Below are 24463 nucleotides of genomic sequence, written 5' to 3'. Positions count from 1 at the left end.
TCCATATAAAACCTAAAAATTAAATATGATCAACAAAAATGTAACGTAAAATCTCCTGCAATTTTTATATTCCCTGCGGGAAGTACCTTGTTTTATTAAGTTTAGTATGGGCTTCATGTGTCACTGAGTGGAGTCTACCTGAAAGTACCACCTAAATGAGACCGTGAATGTAGCTGCCCAGTTCTAACTGTCAAGATCAATTCGGTACGAGCCAGAAAACGGCAAGAAGCAACAGAAGAACTTTGTTATGAAACTGTGGCTAACTTTGCGTTTTTGTAACAAATTCAGGCAGGAGACCAGAGGGTGTCAGAAATCCCCGTGACAACAGCTGCCAGTAGTGTGGAGAAAGACTGGGAGATTCGCCTGGGGCTATGTGATTTGAGAGGCCATTGGCAGCTTATGCTGACAATCTCATCTAGACTGTAAAAGAATGTTTAAGAAATAGTTCCTCAGGGGACATGCAACCCAATACAGAAGGTTAAGCCTACTGCATGCATGAACCCCTGGGTTCAAGGGTGCCAGTCTAAACTGGCCTGGAGCGGACAGAGCCTTGATTGGTGCAGGAGGTGCATGTCTCTGTGGTAGAAATAAAATACTAGTGTAGAAATTTCTACCTCCTCTATATACCCACTGTGTTTAGTAAACAGATTTCAGATTTTATGTCACTGGGTAGTGTGGTTCTGTTCTTGTGGCCATCCTACCCCGTTCCCTCAAGACATCCTGAAACAAGACACTTCATTATCTATATTATGCTAAGACCCCAGGAAAGTAAAGCAGCAGGCTGCCATACAGATATTACTTATTTCAAAAAACAAAAACAATAAAAAAAAATCAAAAACAAACAAACAAACAAACAAACAAAAAATCAAGTACAGGAAAGAGGTATGCAGGAAGGGACACAACATTCCAGGAAAATTATCCTAGTGACTTGTTACTGACATAGTGCCTTGTTACTGACAACACAGTAACAGCACATTTTAGGAAGAGAAGATGTGAGACTTTTTTTGGACAAACCGGTTACACTGTTCTAAATGTATAGAAGGAGGTATGGAAAAGGGCAAAGACAGAGATATAAAAGGATTAGGATTAGTATTTGTCAGTGTACTTGCAAGGCTGGAAAATGGGAACGTGTATTTTGATGAGCAGAAATGGACAAATCCACAGATTTTGAAGAAATAAAAAACTCCAAATCTGCCTGATAACTGCCTGGGAAAACAGTAGAATCCTGGTCCCACTAGGACCACTGATCCATTTCATCTGACTTTAATAAAGCTCATATTCGAACCTGCAATTTTCACAATGCTTTGCGTGGCATTTTCTCTACCAGGAGAGACAGTAAGTGCTTTGTTGTGCATTATACTTAATAGGCATTTGAGTTTGGCCTATTTTTTTGAAGAGTGCATGGTGTTTACTGTTGACTAATCATACAATTTTATGCAGCAATTCTGATGTCTGGTTTCACACAGGCATTATGTTCGTTTTGTTGTGCTAGTCTTTTTTTCTTTAAAAGTAAACAAATCAAAAGAACTTTAGATTATGCAAATAGGAAAGACATTTGTTACTTTGCCATAATAAAGAGAGCAAAACCTTACTGTAAGAGAAACATCATCATTTTGAGGTGCTGAAGAACCGTCCAATTCGAATTAGTGAGAAAGTTTTGAACACACCCCCAGAATAGGGTTTCTTTTAAAGAACTACAGCTTGTAAAGCTTAACACATTCAAATAATTAAACAAATTCAAATTTAATTTTCTTACTTTACAAATATATTTAGAAATATGCTTATCTACCAAGTACCAAAATACTTGGATAATATCAAGGTAAGACATTTCAGGAAATAATCTAAATTTACTTTTAAAATAGAAACATTAGCAACTTTTTCCATTCTGTGAAAACTATTTCCTCTTAAAAGAGTCCAAGATATATGGACAGTTGTCTCATATGTGCTGATTTCTAAAAATTTTGGGATTCTCAGAAGATCTGTAAGCTGCAGTTGAAAGCTGTTTGGACTAGAAACAGTATCACATTCTACAAACGTATTAACTTGAAAGAAAAGCCTTTGCCAAGCAGACTTCAGAAATGCTTCCTAGCAACGTCAGCTGTTGCAAACAAAGCTAATGTTACTCAGTATACTCACCAAAGACTGTCCTGGCAGGTACAGATTCTCTGTTCAGCCAGAATGACACTTGAGAGAGAATGACAGTCATGATACAGGGGAGGTAAGTCTGAATGACAAAATAACCAATTTTTCTCTTCAAGTGAAAATGAGCCGTCATTACTGTATATTCACCTAGGTGCCACAAACAAACAAAATACAGTGAAACAAAAGGTTATAATCTTAAGAAAGTCTTCATTGGTGAAAAAAAAAAAAAAGAAAAAAGAAAAAAAAAATGCCTGGTACGTTTATGTACAACAAATGTTCTAGGGTTAATCTGTACAGAACATATTTTGTAGTAGAAAGCATTCTACAGAATATAAGAAAGTTTTTGAGTACAACTACATCTTATTCTCACTGAGTTCCGGGAAAGATCAGTGTTCAGGAACTTAAAGGAGCTCTTGTATGCCCTGACAAGAACTTCAGTCCTGCAGGCTTCTGCACATAAGCAACTCTGCATTCGCACAAAAGCACTACAGTCAGAAGGCAATCATGGGGGTCCATCACAGCCTGGCACATACACTAGTCTAGAGTCTGGTAGAATAATCCAGTGTTTAATGCCAAAAACATGATGGAAGGAAAAATGGTTGAAAACTGCATGCTTCACCATTTAGTAGACAAAAAGTGTAATTGAGCATATGAAATTAAGCAATTATCCCAGTCTTGGGTTACAAACATTAGGATTCAAGACTGAGCTCCAGACAGCATTTAAAAACAGTTACTGGGGTCAAATTCACCTCTGCTATGATCAGTTATATATTAACTTGAAAGGATCAGTAAAGTGCTGCTATGAGTTACTTGTACCATACATTAATAGACTATGCCTAATATCTCACATTTTGCAACAGTGTTCTTCAGTATCCTTCTAACACCACCAGCAATGCCTATGTTCTTCACAGACAAGTGCCTTTTTCTTCAAAATATCATTTACTAACCTGTACTTGATTTAACTGTCTCTTTTCCAATTGTTTGGCCTAAAAGATCATACTGATTCAGTCTTGAGCCATCTGGTGCTACCTGCACTGAATCTGAAGCATTATAAGTCCAAATGTATGTCACTTCTGAAGTTGTGTACGCATCTGTGGGAAATAAGATAAAATACATTGTCAGCAATTTAAATGAAACAGCCTCCATCAAAACTCATAGAATAGGAAAAGCTACTTCTTTTTCAAAAAAATAATCCATCCCAAAAACTTAAAATGATATGGTATAAAATAATGTTTGGCCATTTAAAATAGCTTTATTGTAGGGTAAATGGCTATTGCAGCATGGGAACAGGGCACTCATTTGTAATCTTATTAATCACAATTTATTCCTATTAAATTATGAACAATATCCCTTCTACACTGTTAAAAAACTTGTCAGAGATTAGCTCTTATGTGTATCCTAAAACTCATGGTAAACCAGATGAAAAGAACATCAATTTGCAAGATTTAGGACACATAGCATTTTTGAGAACTCATACCTATATTGTTATGACTTTCCATTGTCCCCACTCTCCACTTTGAGAGTGTATCACAAGAATTTTATTATTAGCTGAAATTCATACCTAAATATGGAAAGCCAGGTTCAGTGACAATGACCTTAACAAACTTGTAGCAGCTTTGTGTCTTGCCCTGCATACCCTCTTAAATTTCACTCCTTGGCATGTTTTTGTGGGACATGCTGACATCAAGCAGGGTGCTCTCAGTGTACTCATGATCAAACATACATTTAGCTTAGTGTCTGTCAAAATAAACTGGAATGAAAGCAAATCAACACCATATTTTAAATAACATTAATGCCTCTTTGGTTAAAAAAAAAAAAAAAATAGTATGTCCTGCAAGTTTTTCCAGTCTAATACCTTAATAACAAATGGAGTATGAAAGGAAAAGATGATGGAAGAAACTGCATGTTCATTTTGATTGACTGAGAAAAGTATATTTTAAGTCTTATACCATAACTGCAGTGAAGTGAAAAAGAAAAGCAACATTTCTGTTGAGCTGCAAACATTTTCACTTGAGAAATCTCTGGAGGCCCAGAAAGAAGCTTCTACATGCAACTAGCCATAAATTGCATGACTAACAAAATCTAGAAGGTGGGTAGCATGTAGAGATTTTTCACACTTCCCTTCTATCTTTCCAGCCTCCCACAGAAGACCTCTAATGCATACCAGCAGTATTGCCAATTGCCAATTTGTACTCATTCTCCCCACTGTTGGCTAGAATATTTGATGAGGATAAAGAAAGGCAATCTATTAAGCTACAGCTTCTCCAATACATTCAGTCTGGCTTTTCTCTTATGTATTAAAAAAAAAAAATGCCTGAGACATTCATAAAGGCTGATGATCCGCCTAGCAACGTAACATTAGCAGCATATGAAGACCTGTGACAAATATATACCACTGCCAGACTTGCCTCAGCTAAACCAAAATCCTCAGGATCCCTGCTTATTTTCACCACTATTTATCATTCAAGTTCTATCCCAGAACAAAAGCTGAAAAATGCACATTAATCTATAAATGAGTTCTAGATAAAGAAATAAAATGAGTGTGAGGCCGTTCAAAATGAACAGAAATAAGAGTCTCCCAGGTGTGACAACAGGCTGGAGCACAGGTGACTACAGGGGAAATGAAAGACAGATTTTCCAAAATCACATTGCTTACAGTTTGGATTCTCCTGTTTACTAGAAAACCAGAAACCATGGGCAGAGAACAAAGAACAAATTAGTAAGCAAAAAACCCCAAACAAACAAGTGAGAGAAAAAAAAAGAAAAAGAGAAAGAAACAAGAAACTTCACACAAAGTCTAATATACCTACTCAGAAGGGTTTCCAACTTAGGAATGAGCCTCTTCGCCTGAGTATCAGTTTCATTATTACGGGGGTTTCTTAAGTTGTTCTGAGAGTACATGCAAGTCTTTTTTCCTCCCACACCCTATAAATCAAACATACCTTGGTGCACATATATATGTAAATCTTAATAGTCAGTAGCCAATTTTGTCTAACATCTCTGGTGCTAATTCATTAAGCTGCATTATATATTATAAATATATTTAGGGAGCAAAAAAGGCTCCTTTGTATAAATATTCTTAATTCTAATGATCTTTTATCTCCATAGCTAAGATTTCCTTCTAGAGCAGAAACATCATCAGAAACACAGACTTGGTTTAATTTGCTTCAAACTCCAAGGAAAAGTGGTATGTCAGGGTTATGGAGAGAGTGTGCACAGTGCTCTCACAATGTTCATCTGGTTAATGATGTCCTTAATTGCACCATATCACCTGTTTTGTAATCTGTGGTGGCTGCAATTAATGTAAAATCGGCCAGAATTTAAAGATAATAACCAGTTTCCTCAAAAAAACGTTCCCTGTCCTGTGCCCAGCAGAGAATGTAGGCTGCAGCCAAAGAAAACAAATAAAACCTTTTAGTGTACAAAATCCAGGAAATATATATATAATGTGATCCTGATTCATGAAGAAGAAGAAAAAAGATGCTGATATAGGTAAACAAAATTATGCTGCTGTTAAAATAATACTGGGGAGATCAAAGTCCATCTATCTATAACATGCAGATGCACTAATAAGTGAAATTTTTTATCACAAGAAGACATTTGTTGTTGCCTTCATTGACTAAGAATGTAAAAACAAGTATCATTAGCAGTAAAGAGACAATACATGTTGCAATAAATGAAAACAAACATTCTTTGAAGTCTTTAATCTGTTCTTCATTAATACTACACAGTCTACCTGCACCCAGGCCTGCATTCATCGGTATGGTTTGCATTCTGAAATAGAAGTAAATCAGTGCAGTGCTGAATTAGGTTAGTGTCTATTGCCAATTGGATTCAAGAAAGCTTTAAAATACATTAGAATATACAATACTGAATAGAGAAAAGAGAAATTTTGACATGTCAGGTTACAAGTTTTTTAAGAAATACCATCTTGTGTTTTAAACCTCTCATGTAACAATTTACTGAAACTGTTGCTGAGCAGTGTTAGGTGTTCACTAACCAAAGGCTATACTTCTCCTTACATACTTACAGCTGCCAAATTTCAGTGGGCATGAGTGTGCATCCATAGGGAAGTCCTCCAAGTGCATTGGACATTCAGCTTGTACTGTAAGCCTAAAAGGCAAAAGACAGCTATGCATTTAAGTCAGTTAGCAGAACAAGAAAATCAATTCCATAGAAATGAACAGAGTTCATGCTGATTTAGGAGATGAAACTGAAGTGTTATATTAAACTAATTAAAATTTAAATCAACTCTTCTTTCTTTCCTTTTATGCTTTTGGAAGGCATTGACTTGTCACATCAAAACCCTGAAAGAGCTGACCTCAAAACTATGAGCAAAGGCCATTTAAATTGAAATATAAATTATGTAACTGCAGGTTATTAAGAACAATCATTTTCTTCTCATAATATTCTGAGGTACATGTGTGATTATATGGCTCTCAAAGGCTCATTACAATAGCACATAAAATACAGTTAATTTGCCAAAGGACTGTGCTCCACTGTTTTATGAATTTATTTTTTTTACAGTTTGAATGGAAGATATAGAAAAAAAACCACATTTGTGTTCTTTCAAAAGATTGCTGCTACTCGTTCTCTGAGTTACTTGTGATTATTATTCTTATTTATGCATAAGCATGACAGTATGTAAACAACGCATTCATCTTTTGCTCATTTTGTGAAAATATCCCAGCATTACCCCACTATCAAAAAGGGGGATGAATATAATAAAAAATAGTTTGAAACATTTTGAATAAAGTTTTTTGACAGACTTTTCTTTCCCATTATTTTTAATTAAAAAAAAAAAAAAAAAAAAGGAAAGCTCTCTTTCTCCTTTGTTTCTCCTTCCTTTAAGTCTCCTCTGGGCAGAGATTTTTTTCTGAATGTTTTCATTCCTCTCCATTCAGCCTCAAACATCAGCTACATCCTCCCGTACTCGCAGTGGTTCATAGTCACTCTATTCCCCACTATGTTCTCCCACTCCTCCATCCAAAAATATTCCATATTTCCATATTTCTATTGCCCACTCCCCAGGAAAGTTTTTCTGAAATCAAGGGGCAAAGAGAGAGAAGAGTCAGAAAAGATCTGAAGGCAAAGGAAAGAACTGCATGAGCCTCTGATATAAATCACAATATCATTTTAAATAGACACTGATAAAAGTTACTGTTTAAAATCTAGACAATGAAAACAGTTTACACGTTAATATCATACACTCAGAAGCAGGTTGTGAAAATGTTTAGTTAAAACTATCTGACATGATCCATTTTATGTTCTTTTTAAAATTCTTCATAGTGGTTTCAAACAGCATTTCTTGTTATGGTTATAACACCTTCTGGAGGGAGAGATTGTCAGTCAGTTTATACAGATACAAGTTCACATATTGATTTGAGCCTAAGCAAAAATGCTATAAATGGGGGTCTCAATCTATTTCCAACAAACTTTTTTGAAGCTCTCCCACTACCACATCATGCAACATTATTAGCAGTCTACCCATCAACACTCAATCCTATGACGGTTTGGGTGTTCTATAGGAAATCAGACTTCAGGGATGCTGGTACAGCTGCATGGAAAGAATTGCATAGTACCTGTTTTCTTTACAGCTCACATTCTATACCTTACTTATGCTGGGGATTTTAAGTCTACATTCACAGCAAATTCAATTCATTAAATAGTCTCAAAAAAAAAAAAAAAAAAAAGAAACTAAGTCAGGCGGTTCTGGAATTTTGGATAAAAAATTTCCCCAAAACTCATATAGGTAACATTATTGCAAAAAGAATAATCAAAAAAGAAACCAGTCTTACAAAAATGCTGCTTATGCCTATGCATACATGATATTTATAATTTTTCATAAATTATTTTCTAAGTAAATTTAATACATTTTACCAGCTAAATGTTTATTTGCACAGCATGCAAAATTTAAAACGCTAAGTAAAATATTGTAATTAGATATAAATAAACAGTTATTACAGAATAAGGCATAATTTTATGTCCAACTGCACAGAAAGACAGTAGTTCTTGCTGAAAAGAATTTGAGGCTTTATTAACCCTTTCTTCTTCCTCTTTATTTTTTATTGCCACTGATCTTAATAATAAATTTCCTTAGGGGCTCACATGGTTGGTACAGTGGGTGGAGCAACAGGTAAAATAGTATTTTAGTTGTTCTAAGATGGGAGTTGGTAAACTTTGAGTATTCTTAACAACTTCTACACAGTGATTCCCATCTGAAGGTCTCAAAGCACTTTATGCAGGTGGCTAGTATCTTTTAATACATTATAGCAGTATGAAAACTGAGGAACATGTAAGAAAACTGATCTAACCCATAATCAGCCAACAGACTTGTAACAGAGCTGGAAACAAAACATATGTTTTCCTAGCTTTCTTTCTGCTGGGATAGAAATGAAACAAAGTGTCCTCCTGGAACCTTATTTAATTGTTACCTGGAAAAATCACATTGAGAAATAGTTTGAGTAGAGAACAGTTGAAAAGACTTACCTCATGGTGTACAGGAGAGTCCCATCATCTTGGATTCGTAGAAGCTTGTTTGGCATTGTCATGTTATGGGCCACTGACTTCTTCCCATTGTGAAAAAATGTATCTGGGGTCCAGATTTTGCTGGCCATTAAGTTGTTCAATCGAAGAATATTCATTGGGCCCTTAAATTTTAATCTCTCATCTTTCCATCTCTGACGGAAGAAAACATCTATTGTGTATTCCTGTAATGGAATAAAGATATGCTTTTTTTGACACAGTGAAACAATCTGATATTTGAGGGGCAAACCAGAAAAGCTGTGGTTGCAAAAATTCCCTTGGTAAAATTGCCAAGGGAGAACAGCCATTGCACAAGTTTGTATAATACTGAGAATAATAAACAGGAAGCCAATTTATTAAGGGTATGACATTTTTCTTCATTATTGCTAGCTGTTGTTTGTATGTCAAAACCTTCCAATATTTAGACTTCTATACCTGATATGCATAGTATGTGTAACAAAGATAATTTCAATAAACACATATATCTTACATTGAGAAGTAAGAAAAAATACACAGAAGGATATTAAATAGTTCCTGCAGCAGGTGCACCTGAAAAAAGAGTAGCACAGCATTTCAAGAACATGGAAAATGGCTGAGACTGGAAGGAAAGAAACAAGGCTACCATAAAGGGTACAATATATCCAGACAGACTGATATAAGGAGGATTTTTCCAAAGGGAAAAATAAGACTCTGTAGTGGTATGGATTTTATTAACAGAAGTACACAGGTAGGGAACAATAGCTGATGATTAAGAGGTGATACACACTGCTGAACTTTACTCTGATGCCTAATCTTGGGAGGGAAGTACAGTCTGGAGAAAAGAATGCAAGCCAAAACAGACTGACAACCTAGACCAGATGCCTGTGTCACCCACTTCTGGGTATCCCATCTGTTGGGATTTGTTGCTGTTCTAAACAAACAAAAAAGATACTGATTAAATGTTGATAATGTAAATTTATCAACTCCAAATTGGATCTGTAAATTGATTTAGTGGTTTGCAACCGTCAGCACAGCATACAGATTGGAAACGGAAGATCTTAAAAACTTTGTTGGAAGCAAACTGTATTCTGTGTATCGGCAAAAGTTACCTTGGTGGCATTTCAGTTTTGTTGGACAGGTGCAAAATAGAATAAAGATTTCAAAATATTAGTATGTTACAACAGACTGTACTACTGCAATTACTCTGCACACGCTACAGTTTACATAAACCATTTATCTTTGAATTGACAAGCCCTGATAAAAGTCAACCAATATAAAATATTCAAGTGATTTCAATATAAAAGTGATTTGAAGGAATTTATCAGTCCCCATCACTTTCTGATGGCTCCTGTGTGTGTTGATTAGCAAGGCTTAAGTTTTTTTTCTCAGTCAGTCATATGGTGGTACAAAAGGAGTGCTGAGTAAACAGCAAGAAGCAATAGCCCCTTTCAGCTCCTTTGGTCTGTGAGCCAAGGAGCTGTGAGGACCTTTTCCAGGTCAGGGCCAGAGGCTAAGACAAGCATGTGGCATAAAAGAAAGAGAACTGTGTTACCTGAAGGAGCATGGCAGGGGCAGGAGAGAAAGCAGTTGTCATTAGGAATTGTGACAGGTGTTTGGGGACACATTTTTGGAATGATGTAGTGGGATACTTATAAACTAACCTGACAAAAAACACAAGCCCAATTCTTAGCTATATCAAGAAGTCTTACATTACTACAATAAATTTTGTTACTTTTCTAATTAAAATTATAGTTACTCAGACAAATATTAAATAAAACTAACACCACAATACACTGAAAAATAATTTGCTTGGGTTTCTTTAATCCCCATTGCTATTATCTCTAATAATATTTCGTAAATATATCTGTGAAATACAAAATTATACACTTGTAAAACATGTATTTCCTTGACATTATTCCTGACATTTTACTGTCTCTCATCACTGCCTCATGACAAGTAATTTGTCCAGTTTTCTATGATAGATCACATTCAATTGTCCTGTTTAATTTGCTGATTTTTATGGTGTTTTATTTGTTAAACTTCACGTGACTTAAAATCCCATTTACAAATTCCAAGTTATCTATCAGTTTAGCTGTAGACCAGGGAAAGCCACAAAATGCATAAAATCATGCAGGATCAAAAGCAGGAAGAACAATGTGTTTGAAGCAGGGGGAATGTATGAAATCTGACTAGAAATAACAGGCAATTAAATGAAAAAAATATGCCCTAATAGCCTCCTTGTTGTTTTTGTCTGAGGTGCTTTGACAATAAATCATTGCTATGTATGTAAGACTTTGAATCTGAAATTCAACAGAAATTCAACAGAAGTGACTGATAAGTCCTACAGATTCCTTTGACAAACATCCCTGCAAATAAATTATTAGAATATAAATCTTAAGTTTTTGTAATGCTTCCATCAAAAAAAAAATTCAAAGGTCCTGCTTCTTCACTGTCTTCCAACATATATAAAAAGAATTATAAAAGCTATAAAATAGGAAAAAAAAAAAAAAACAAAAAAACAGAAAAAAACAACAAAACCACTATATCAAAACAACAACATTTCAAAAAAATACATCTGATGTGTGGCAACTGCTTAGGAAGCAGAAGAGAATCTGAGCTGCAGCCTTGAAAGATCCTGATGATATATCTCTGATTGATCCACAGGTAATGCTAATCTCTCCATTCAATCCATGCTGGAAAACTTTATTTGCAGAACATCCCATTTAGAAGATGGAAACAGGGCATAAACCAAGGTTTGGTGTGAATGGTCATGAACACATTCTTCCATTTACCACAGCAGCAACAAAATCTCTGTTCTTAAATAATCTTTCTGTAGACCTCAGTGAATTTTTCAATGGAAATTTTTGGATCTCAGTTTTGTATGAAGGGAAACCAAGGCACGAGATGACATTAACTTGTCTCAGTCCAGTTACAGAGTGATTATGAAAAGGAAAATACAATCCATGTCTTTTGCATCCCAGAGCTGTGTTCACTGATCCCATGTTCCCTCTTGAGCCAGATCTATTCTACTTATAATCATCAATATCACTACAATGATTACCATATAAAATAAATGAAAAAACAGGAAACAAAATATTTTTAATATAATCATGTGATAAAAAGTCAGAATTTATCAAAAGATGCTACGTAAAGATTTTGTAATAATTTCCTATTCCATATATCTACCACTTTGTTGTAAATGTCGTGTAAAGTTTACTTTCCAAGCAAGACTTCATCTGTACTCTAGAAAAAAAAGACTCAAATTAATATCTGATACTTGTTTCATGCAATCTGTAGATATTCTCCTATATGAAAAAACCTATGCTGTCTCTGGATATTACCAAAACACTCTTCAGTATATAGTGCAGTAGCTCCACAAAATCACAAGAACATACTTCCAGGACTACAAAGGACTCCTGTGATCATTTATAGACAAGCAAATACTTCCTACTGCTTTGTGTCTGAAATGGAGTTTTCACAGCTGGTCTCTAACACAGTACAATTAAACATAACTTTTCAAATATGTATTATAAGAGCTTACATGAAATTTTAGGTACAGATGATGACACTCTTACTACAGTGCTAAGAATCACTTGAGCCTCTGACAGTTCCATGGTCAGAAGAATAAAATGATGAAGGAATTGCATTCGCCTTTTAATATGCAGTTGTTTTGCATAATAATATGCACAATTAAAAACCAACATTAGTATCTCTGGGAGAAGCTTTAACTGACCTGAATATAAGCAATCCCTCTGAACTACATGACAGTCTTCTTTTTTTCTAAGGCCGGATATGAATGAGAAGAGTTCAAACAACAAGAAAAGTACTCCCATCCTCTTGGCCAGTGGTTGGTAGATATTGGCAGTCTTTGCATCTGGACTAAATATGGAAATGTTCTAAACATCTCAAATATTCTGAGTGTCCATTAGCAAGCAGTATTTTCATGGAGCAGACTGAACATTTTATTAATCACCCTCTGGAACACATCATTTTGCTTAGTCAACAGTTCAGGCCAGGGTTCCTCATTCCCTACTTGTAAAGATTTTTTCTCAGTTAATTCTCTAAAGAAAGTTGGGCTTTTTCTTGACCACTGTTAGATCCATTAACTGACACACCATGAAAGCAACCATGAAAGCAAATTTTAAATATTGTAAAATATAAAACCTTAAAAAGGCAAGTACAAAAAAGTAAAAATAACGAAAGGGAAAATGGCATACATGTCTTGTTGTTGATTCCTTAAAGACAGCCAGAAATACTGTGGTCAATATATTGACAAGATAAACACATAAGATTCATGGACCTAAATCTCACCTAGCTAATATAGGGGCTTCATATTAATATTTATTTTTACATTAGTATAATTTCTTAATTTTAGTTCTTTAAAGGTATATTCTTGGTGTCATATATACCTTAAGGCAATGTGTGATTTTTCTTTCAGTTTATCTTAAAAACACTAACAATAATAGTAAGCAACTAGTACTGTTGAATATTAAAATTGTTGATATGTAACTAAGTATCAAAACCACTTCAAAGAAAACCAGGAAGGAGTTTTAGACAAGAGACTCAAAAAAATGTTACTGAAAACAATATAATCTGCCCAGTATATGCATTCTTGATATATATTTGTGGGTTTGACGAGTGCAAGTTTGTGATGGAACTTCTGCAAATTAATTTACCAAACTTCCTCACTAAGCATTTGTATCTAGCTTTTGAGTGAATGCTGAAATTAGCTTTACAGTGGAAGTTTGTTGTCTTGATCATTTCATTCTCTCTGGGACAGATTTATGCATGGCATTAAAAGCTAACACACTACAACAGCCTGAAAAACTCCACAGTTCTTGAAGTACACTGTGGTATGGCTTGACTTTACCTAGGCCTGTGTACCCAGTTGGACAAACAATGTTTCTATCATCTCGATCTCAATTTCTATTTATCTCTGCTTAAAAAGAAAAAAACAATTTTAAAAAATTGCCTAACAATATCAGGACTGAAAGGGTTCAGGATGCAATTTTCCTCTTCCCAAAAAAACCTTCAATGGTCCAGTCACAAACATGGATAACTTGGGCTCTGCAAAAGTACTTCACTAGCTGTGTATCTAACATCAAACCTCACTGCATAGATGTATCAACTGAGTCCAATTGTTCTTTTACAAAACTTACCTTATGATGTCTATAAAACACAGAACATAGAAGTAAATAGCAGACAGCCAAAAATTCCTTTCAGGTCTTTGGGAGGTGTGGATCTTACACACCACTAAATAGAATTCTTGAAAATATTCTGAATAAACTCCCTTATGAAGGAAGGCTGTGGTTTGAAATTGCACTGTTGGTTATTTTTTATCAAAACCCTTCACAGCCCTGTTAAACACTATGCCATCACTGCATTTCAAAGGAACACGTATTAATTTTTAAATGCATAAGTAATGTCTGACAGATATATACAACCTTTAACGTGATAAAGAATATGTGGTACTATTCTAGGGAATTGTAGCATGATTTTCCTCTATTTGAAGAACTCATTTCAAGCCTTTTATTTCTGCTTTGTCTGCCAACTTCAGTCATTTTTGTCTAAGCATTTAATCTAAACATGAAGTATTTGAAAAAAATCTGGAAAAAATGTGTTTAACCAGTTTGAATGATAGTGTCTAGGGAAGAGAGTGTCTTTCTATTCATATCCATCTATGAAAAGGACCTTGTCTGAATTATTTTCTCTCTCTTTCTTTCCAAAGACCTGATGTAGAATGAACTCTGAGTCTAAAATAAGCACTGAGGAGGGAATACACAGAGAGGAATATGAAAGATACAAATAGGGATTACTTAGAAAAGAGACTACAGGATATAATTCACACTGCTGTGACTGAAAATGCAAACACTTCTCATTACCCTTTTTTTAGCCAGACATGGAGAAAGAGCAACCCTGAAACACAATGGATGATTGGTGCCAGGGACAGGAATCCAGACAAGAGGTACACTGAGAGCTAATGTCGGTGAAGGGCTTGGACACAGCCTCTGACAAATCAATCTCCAATACTGGTCCACTTGGAGGGATGATGCACAGGGGAACAAGGCTTCCCAACAGAATAAAAGGACAGAAATTCTGCAAGAGGTCGTGTGAGGTATTCCCCTCAAAAATTCAGCCTATGGATTTAACTTGCAAAGGCAATGACCTGAGCCTATAATAAAAGGAAATAGAGCAACCAATTTATTGACTTTTCAGAAATACATCAAAGACAAAAATAAAACCTAGATGCTCCCCAACACCTAAGAAAACCAAGTGTATTTATCATTTCTGTTTACCTTTTACTTGTTAGTCTTTTGTTACTGAGTTAAAACAAAAGCTACAGTAAAATAACTACAGTGCTTTTTTTAACCTTTGAAAAAACAAATCACCTTGGTTCATTCCCTTATTCTGTCCATACAACACCTGTAAAACTTCACTCCAGTTAAGGAACCATAGCTAGTAATTAGACTTTGAAACAGCTAAAAAATAAGTTTAATAGAAAAAAAAAAATAAATAACCTGAAATACAAAATTAAATAAGGAAATCTGGAAAATGGACACAAAGGAAATATGGGTCCCAGTTCAGCCATTCTCTCTAAAGAACCATCCTCAGTTGTAGTGAGAAATGCTGTAACAATCCTCGCGGTCACTTCTGGATTCAACCTGCAGCCTTCAATGAAACTTTCTGTTCTGGCTATATTTGAAAAATCAGAAACACTTATTGGAAGTTTAATTGAGATCTGACAAGATGGAAGTGTGTATAGCGAGAACTATCTGGGTATGACCATCACTACAGAGAAATGTTCATGTTCCTTGACTCTAGAGCGAAAAAGTAAAAGTCTATCATCAATAAACTGGGAAAAATTGTTGTGTAAAAACAAATAAGGAAAAACAAAGATGTAACCATAATAAATAAATCTCCACAAAGACAATGAAATGCTCAGGTTGAAAGTTGAAACATAAAACTTTCAGAAGGTTTATTAGTTTTAATATTCAAACAAAACTGAATCAGGTCCTGCCACCTACTAACTGTGTGTTGTAGGAAAGCAGGAATGACTGTTCCCAGTGACAACTAGAAGGACTGCTCTGAGGCAAAATTTGGCAAAATCTTGGCAAAGCTTTCTTCACAGCAGACCTCATATAAATGCTCTCAGTGCCTATATGGTCTATCTTACATACAGTAACTATTACTTGAGGAGTAAATGTGTTTCTCATTTATTATTTATAATTTTTATTTTTTTTTCTACCAAGAACATCAGCACTTATAGTTACCTGGGAAATTTTAGAAGCCAAAGTGTCAGGAGAGGCTGGAAAGAAAGTCTGAGAAAAAGCTGTAAAAGTACCTTGCTTGCAGTACTAAAATAAGAATTAACAGCATATATATTGATAAAGATATGTCAGTCTGCCAGATTTCAAAAAATTAGTTTGGAAAAAAACCAGAGAAACAATCCATTTTAATGTTTAAATTAAATTATATCTATTTTGTTATCCTACAAATCATAATCCAATCAAAATTATCCTTCACCTCAGAATTTTCAAATATTAAATACTTTAATTTAATTACAAATATTTTAATTAACCTCTTTAAAAATAATTTAGCTTTATAACTCTTTTAAAAATTCAGATATGCTCTGGTTTTCAATTGTTCTCTTCAGTTTTTGGGTTGTTTGCTTTCTAAACAATGCAGCTCTTCTCTCAGGCTAAAGTCAAAATAAATTTGTATCACTGATCTGGTTAGAACCCTATAAGGCATAGCATCATAATACTGAACTTAAACATTTCAGAGAAATAACAGCTCAAAAAGACAGAATGATGAAACTGAAATCTGTTTAATTCCATGTTTTGGTTTGCCTTCCTTGATTCTCATTATTTTGCAAAATGACGTTGAAAATTCCTGTTGTATATTGGCATTTCCTTAGACATTAAATACTGTGGCTGACATACAATAACATCTTTATGAGACAGCTAATATAGATGCACCCATATTTTAGTCAGAGCTGTTCATTTGAAGTGCAGTTTGCAACAGAGTTCTAGCCAAGAGTCAACAGATTTGGTAGCTAACTATTTTGGGCAGAACAGAGAGTAGCATCTTTTTAACTTAGTCAAAATGCTAATCCACAACAAGGATCAAAAGGTTTTCTCCATTTGGAGGAAAATTTCAGCCTCAGCTTTTACCTCCTAAATTTACCAATGACAACTTCAGCTAGCCTAAAATTGGTCAAAGATCAAATTTCCCTGGACTTCATTATTTTTTGGCAAAATGTGATACTGGAAAAATACAGGGAATATGAATAAAAGCCTACATTCTAGCAATCATACTGAGTCACAGATTGCACGCAATACTATATTATCATTAATGGGAACTACTATTCTTAGCGAGGAAAAGAGAAACCTCACAAATTGCTATCGTTTCAACAACAACAAAACTAGAATGACATTTTATCAACTTTGTGAATCAACACTGCTATACAACATCTGTGTCCTTATCTCTGATCCACCCATCATTTTCAGTGCACCACCTCCCTGATCCATACTATAAACACATATTAATATTTTCCATGACAGTGAGTCCTCTTCCTATTTTCTCCTAAGCACTGTTACTCTTCACAAGATGCTAACCAAGGGGGAAAAAAAGCAAAACCAAAATCAAACTAGTAAACAGATAATTCAAAGCAGTGCAGTCATACATCTGCTGACTTTTGTTGCTATGAAAAATCCCAGAAGAATGAATCCTACTGGCAGCAATGACTATGAGAGTTGTGGGCAACAGCAGTGTCCAGCCTAAACACCTGAAGTGATGGAGGGCCTCACCACTCACACTGTAAAAGCAGAGGACCTCAGGGGCTGGGGCCCAACCTTCCTGAAAAGATCTGAGATTCAGTTTGGGATCCTCTGGAGATTTAGGAGGACATGAGCAAGAGTCAAACTTAATCTTCCTATGAAGCTTTTTAAGGAGGAAGCTTATGAAATAAGAATATTCCAGAGCTTCCAACATTTACAGAAGAAAATACCAGTAAACCTCTGTATAGTAGTTTGCTTTATCAATTCACTAATGCAGTGCCTAAATGAAAGAATATTAATGGTAAAAACTCTAATGTCACCTTCATATTTGACAGAATATGTAATAGTTAGGAAGATATTCTTTCAAAACTCACATGTTGAAATTTTCTAATTGACTGCTCATACTTTTCAAAATTACTTTATAATTATCAACTGAACAAGCTAAATTAACCCTGAAACTTGTAAGTATTAAGCTGCTTTTACTTACCTATATATTTAACTGCAAATAGACCTACCCATTACAGTAACAGCTGCTGTTCTGATGCACTGCACTCTGTTTCGATTAACACCTCTGCACAGAGCTGTTAGAGCTGTAACATCAAATGATCTGATACCTTACTGTGCCGTCATACCTGTCTGCGCAAATGGACACCCAAGTTCTTCACTTACACTGATATCAAAAGTGTTTCAGGAGCTAGGGATTAGTCTCAGGGAGATTTTCATTAAATTCCCATTTAAGCTAGATGACTTGCACAGCTCTGGGCAAGTCTTCTTGTGGTTTAGTACCACATCATTAAAATTGGGTTAATAACTCCCAATTTCACAGGAATACTGTAAGTGTAAACACTGTGAAGTCATGAGATACGAGACTAACAAGGTCAAGATCTTCATATCACCTTTGTATATAGCTGTGAATACTTGTTTTTTACAGTTAGTAATAAATAAGAATAATTTCAAAAATTTAACATCACTAGGAAAAAGCACCTGAAAAGAATCAGTAACATATACAGTGACAGAAGGAAAATAAATGTCTATTTTTTCTATTAAACAATTTTTCATGTGAACCTTTAGTAATGTAGTCATCACAACAAAAACAAAGCTTGAAAACTGAAACTATCAAAGAGAAAAAACAAACACAAAAACCCAGAATATATTTTCCAAAGCTATGACTACCTGTTAGTCAGTGAGCAAATAACTCTTAAAATTTACAGTGTACCATGAAATATTTAGTTTTGTTGCAATCTAGCTTGTAACAGCAAGATGTTTCCTGTTTTGTATGATGCATAACCTTAAAGTTTTCATTTAAAAAGTAAATATTGCCTGTTTTAAAAAATATTCATTTTTAATACCTATAGATACACAGTTAGCATTTTATGTCTCATAATCATGAATGTTCAAGACACTTAAAATAATTTCATGCAGGAAATAATTTATTGCAGGAATAGCAAGGGCGGCTAAAGTAGATTTCAGATTGTCCTTCCCTTCTTTCTTTTTAGAGGTGTATTTTCCATGAAGATCTTTCTTCCACCAAGTGTGACACATTCTCCCTAACCTGTGTATGATTTGCAGTGATCCTACAAATGACTTCTTGCCTCAGAGTTTTTTCCATTGATGTTTTAATGAAAAACTGTAATCCAGAGCAATATTCTGACAGTTTCTTTCAGTCACTGATTACCTTTATATGGTTATTAAATAATGCAAATTATGAAGAACAGATATGTAAAACAACACAATCGTGCTAATGACATAACTTCCAAGCTATATCTTTCAAGAAGTTTATTTTAGACTGACTCCAGTCATGTCCCTCAGACTGCTGCCAACGTTAAGTGTGCTCCTATAGTGCACCTTTCACTCTAGTTTCATTCAAGAGGAATCCAATTCACCCATCTCAAGACTGCTCCAGCATACAAACCAAAGCACTGTCAGTGGGGACAATCAGAAGATTCACTGGTCAAACAGATAATACAAGGATATTAATCATGTAAGGGTCTATAAACCAATTTCTATCTTTAGAACTACTGGGATTTGGCACTCCCTGACTTCAGTGAAATTATTCCCACTTTGTCCACAATAAGTAAAAGCAGAACACAAGTTTAAACAAAGTTAATAGTATATAACTTACAGCATTTACCATGTATGAAAAAGATTCAGAAACTCACCATATCAGTATCTGAAACAGGTCCAAAACTGGTCACATAGATGTTAGTGAAGACTTCAGTAATACTATCTGATATAAAAAGAAAGAACAAGCCAACATTTAAAATTTATAGTAGTTCTTCAAAATCTCTGTGCAAAATTATGGGACATTTTGAACATGTTTCTGTTCTTATTTACTTCTCCTAACCAGTATACTGTTGTGAATACTGAGGGTCTCTACCCTGCTTAATACAGATGTTATGGGACAAGAGTTTGGCCCACTGAGTAGTTTGTTTCAGTTAAAGGACTACATAACCATCACCGACTACACACATGTTTCCCATTTCTCCACCAGCAAAATTAACCACACTGTCCTGGACTTAACATGGTAATACAGTTCTAAACATAAAATGCCTGTGTTGTAGAGGTGTTAACTCTGTTGTTATAGATCATTCCTATTAAAACCTTTCTAGTTCAAGGCTGTTTTCTTCATCCTGAATAGCTTTTTCAAAGCCAAAGACAAGAAAAGCTTACAAAGCAAATTACTGACTAAACCAAATGTAACACTCAATGGCACCCTACTTTTTAATTAGGTATGTTTTTAAGTAGCATGTATTTTAACATAATAGTTCCTTCCCTTGATACACAATGCTCCTGATACATTGTTGAGGTACTGTAATGTTCTTCCTAATCATTGTAGTCAGACAGCCATGAAATCAGAATATTAAATATTGTACTGCAGGGAAAAATAATTGCTGAGTTTTCTATCTTCGGTTTTCAATTAGGCTCAAAATGGAGCGATATTCACTAAGAGGGATAGCATACACTTGCAGGAAATTTCTTACAGCAGCTGCCAATTACTGTCTGCATTCAAGACAGTCAACACAAGGAATTCTCTGCTTTAAAGCCAGTCGTTGGATAGAAAATAAATATTTGAATACAACTATTTGCAATTTGACTCACCCCGGAATTTCCCGTTTCTAAAAATAATATACTAGCAAACCTGCTGTTATGATTTCAGTATTTAATCAACATTTAATATGGATAGTTAATAGTTCCTATATTCCTAGATGCTACCTTTTGACAAATATGTGGCATAGGCACATTTTACTTTCAATTGTATTGAGGTCAACAGTATAATCGCTGCCCTGAGTTGGGAGGAATCAGCAGCACTCACCCACCACAGCAGATGTTCTAGCAGCTACCAGGCAAAGGCAAGACAGCTCCATGAGTGGGTAGCAGTGTATTTTCAAAGGGATGTAGCTGCACCCAAAGCTGAGATGGGGGGATACATTACTTTCAGAAAGCTCCTGAAGCATGGGGGGAGGAACATTCCTGCACTTTCATCTTTAAGGAAACTTGAATTTCCTTCTCCAGCCAAACACTAGTAATTGATTATTAGAATACAGGACTTTGTAAAGCCTTTCCTACCCAAAAAAATCTGTCCAGAATTGTCTCTGCTTTTCAAGCAAACAAATAAAGGCTGATTCTTATTATATGTCACTCTGAAAGTTCAAAAGCACACTTCACCTGCACGTCCTGAGATACTTACTTGTGTGATAAAGACTTCTGTAATCCCATATGCAGCATCCATACACAAGCTGAGTTGATTCCTACTCCAAACACCCTACAAACTAATTTTAAGTCAGTGGATAATAAGAGATGCTGAGTCTGCACTGTTCTTGGTATTCAACAAGGATAAAGTATGGATCGGGCTGAAATATCATACAGAAACCACAGGTAACAGTTCAGAAGACTAGTGACTGCATGTTGCTTGTGGGATACTCTCCAGAAGAAAAGATTATTCTCTCCAAATAGTTACCTGGCACAGGCTGAGATGAAATGGAAAAGTGACAAGAGAGCTACTCTTCAGGGGATAAACCAGTGCTGCAGGGACTAACTGTGAAATCTAGCCTGTTACTGTGAAATTTGGCCTGCATTATAATGACAACACAAAATCTTAATTAAAATTCCATGAGAAACACTGATGTTGCAAAAATATGACTGACAATCAAGTATCCTGACAGCAAAGAATCAAGGCTAATTTCAGTAATGCTGGTATAACCTGAAGGAACCCTACAATAGGTAACAAAGGCACTTGGCAAATCTTAACCTGCACACGCCACACCCCTCAAATGGTTGGAAGCATGGGCGTCTTGTAACCTCACCCCATTGCTATATGTTGTTTGCATCTGTTGTATTATTTGATACATGGGAATGACGTTATAATTTGCCTATAGTAAACTATGGGGTGTGGAACCTTCAGGCTTGTCTGCATTTTAAGTCTTAATTTAAAGAAAAAAAAATAATCCTATATTCTACCATATTATTTCTATGTACTTCTTGGATCCATCCACCTATCAGAAATGACTAGAGAAGACAGAGCTGAGAACAAACTGATCGCAACATACTGTTGAATGCTGTTACAAGAGTCTTTAGATTCCCCTTGTTGGTGTGCATTACTCACTTCAAATCACTTCAAATCCTTGGAGTGAAGGATCAAGACTTAGGGAGTGGAGGGGTGATAGATGGGAGAAAGAAAAGGCTTGCTATCCACAGATCCTCAGCTGCAAGATCTTAATTTCAGGTTGTCATAATTAAGATAAGCACTTCAATATATAAAAAGTCCCAGGGCAAATTCACCCCTGATAGCCTCAGGAATGGGAATGGATGCAAATTAATTGTGCACCTTTATTTCTTTTTTTTGCCAAAACTGCCTTAAACCAATAGCTCCAGGCAATGGTGACAGCAGTGAGTTTCAATGCAACCAGTTGCTCTCTCCTGAAGTGAGGGTTCACCCTGACGGCATGACACCAGGATGCTTCTCCTCAGTCAAGAGCGACGCCGCGGCAGAGTGAAAGGAGTAGGTAGAATGTCATGAAACAGGGTATGAAAGGGACAAGGGAAGCTGAAAAGTTAAAAGAGATGAGAAGACTGAGGGAAAAGGAAGGATAAGAAAACAGAATAAAGTAAGACAGGGGAAAAAAAAAGAAAGAGGAAAGTACACAAAAGAGGAACTGGTAGATTTTTATTTCTGCCTCCTATTTTCTCTCAAAATTATGCATATTTAGTAAGTTTCTATTCACACCTTACATATAGGGAAACTGGTCCTTAAAGACAAAAGAAGCTGAAATGTAATAAATCTTGAGTTATTCCTATTACTATATGTTAGTGTTAGCAGCCTGAGCCTTGTGTCTCTTTCTTCTTTGTTATTTTACGGTGTTACAATAAAGATTCCTCTGAATTACAAATTTGAACTCAGGGTTTCAGAATCAGTATCTGTGAAAAGAAAAAATGAATCCTCCTTTTCTACTCAAATATTGCTGATATTGCTTTGAAAGAATACATGCTCATCGAATAAAGTCTGTATTAAAACATAACACTTTGTCCTGCTAGTAACTTACTGAAAACAATTCAGAGGCACAAAGTACAGTTTCAGATGGACTCTCTAATCAGAATACTTAAATAGGCACCACAATTAAAGGCTTTTTATAACTCACATTCTGTCAAGAACAGCACAAGTTATCACACTTAGCCCACTGGAGATTCAAAGCCAAAGGAATGTACTCAGCTAAAAAATATTCAATGCAACATGTGTTCATGTACAAATCTAGAGTCTATTTTTTTGAGAAAAATCAAGGACAAGCTTTTTCTACTAGAATTATAAAATCTTTTTCTTCAATTGACATGTAAACACGTAAGTAAAAGGCCTGATTTTCAGAAGTGCTTGAATTAATGGAGGCCTGATGCTTTTGAAAAACGGTCTAGTTTTTAAAGAACCACCTTCTGTTGGGAGGAGGGGTAACCGACTCATTTATACTTATGAGCTCTTAAGTTATTCTGAATTACTACCTTTGAAGATTAAACAAAAAAAACAAAAAAAAAAAAACAAAAAAAAACAGGAACAGGAACAGGAAAGGGTGTGGATATAGTTTCTACTTCTGATGGTTTTTTTAGAGGAAGAAATCTTGGGTGAATAATGTAGATGCCATCATCACATGAAGTGCTCTGAAATTCAGCAAATGCTATTATAGCATCGCTTCTAACTTGCCTTGGTCAGAAATGTTGAAAGAGAAGCCTTATGTGACAGCTTAGGCTAGTTTCTCAGAAGATGGAAGCCAAAGGTAAACTGACAAAAAAAGTCAAGAAAGTTAAGAATAAATAGAGGAAGGAAAACACATCCTATGGAAGTATCAAAAGCAATAATTATTAAGATCATGTTTCACATGGTTCTCAAGCACTGCTTTCTTCCGATTCCCTTTCCTTACTTGAACCATCATGATACCAATACTGGGGGAAAAAAAAAAAAAAAAAGTAAGAAAAAGCAATAGATATACAAAATTGCAGAAGATTTATAGATCCTTAACTATCCTTAACTGGAAGGTTTACTGTGCAATTTAATTAGATTTAGGATTTTACAAACTTTAATTACAATAACCTTTTTCTGAAGATAATAATTTTATTATCTTCATTTTTCCACACTTGGGAAGCTGAGGCAGAAGGATTAAATGAACTTTAAGTAATGTGAAGTACGGGTGTCTACCAAATCTGGCTTTAGCTGTTCAACATTAAGTATCCATGTTGGAAAATGTCATTGACTCATCAAAAATTAGAAGAGGAATTTAGAGCTTAGTTAGAGTTGGTATCAGTGCCTTTACCCATTCCATTATTCCAGCTCTCCTGCTGCTGGGATACCCTTTCTGATGGTTTGAAGTCCTGCTGACTTGTTCCTCAGCAGAAGAGCTGGATCAGCTGAAGTAGGCTGCTTGGCAGAGAATTTGCAGTGGCTGAAGTCTAAATCAATCACAAGTTGAGTAATGGAGATGATCAGAAAAGTCGGATGAAAAGATTCCTCATCAGCATTTACCAATTTGTCAGAATTGGAAATTTCCACAGAAGCA

At 35.3% G+C, this 24463-nt stretch overlaps 1 protein-coding gene across 3 annotated transcripts in view; it reads right to left on the bottom strand.

Moving 5' to 3' along the window:
* The window catches only part of GABRA2 (gamma-aminobutyric acid type A receptor subunit alpha2), a 65007-nt gene that overhangs the window by 17154 nt on the left and 23390 nt on the right, over window positions 1–24463 (bottom strand). For all 3 annotated transcript variants that reach the window (XM_042807761.1, XM_042807760.1, XM_042807759.1), the window contains exons 4-8: window positions 19586–19653; window positions 8632–8852; window positions 6173–6255; window positions 3090–3233; window positions 2137–2289 (exon numbers count right to left, since the gene is read on the bottom strand). In XM_042807761.1, the coding sequence (XP_042663695.1) occupies window positions 2137–2289; window positions 3090–3233; window positions 6173–6255; window positions 8632–8852; window positions 19586–19653 (669 nt within the window). The remainder of the gene's footprint in view (window positions 1–2136; window positions 2290–3089; window positions 3234–6172; window positions 6256–8631; window positions 8853–19585; window positions 19654–24463) is intronic.

This window comes from Tyto alba, unplaced genomic scaffold (assembly GCF_018691265.1).
Source record: "Tyto alba isolate M040663 unplaced genomic scaffold, T.alba_DEE_v4.0 Super-Scaffold_6, whole genome shotgun sequence".
Classification (NCBI taxonomy): domain Eukaryota; kingdom Metazoa; phylum Chordata; class Aves; order Strigiformes; family Tytonidae; genus Tyto; species Tyto alba.
This window is presented reverse-complemented; position numbering and strand designations above follow the sequence as displayed.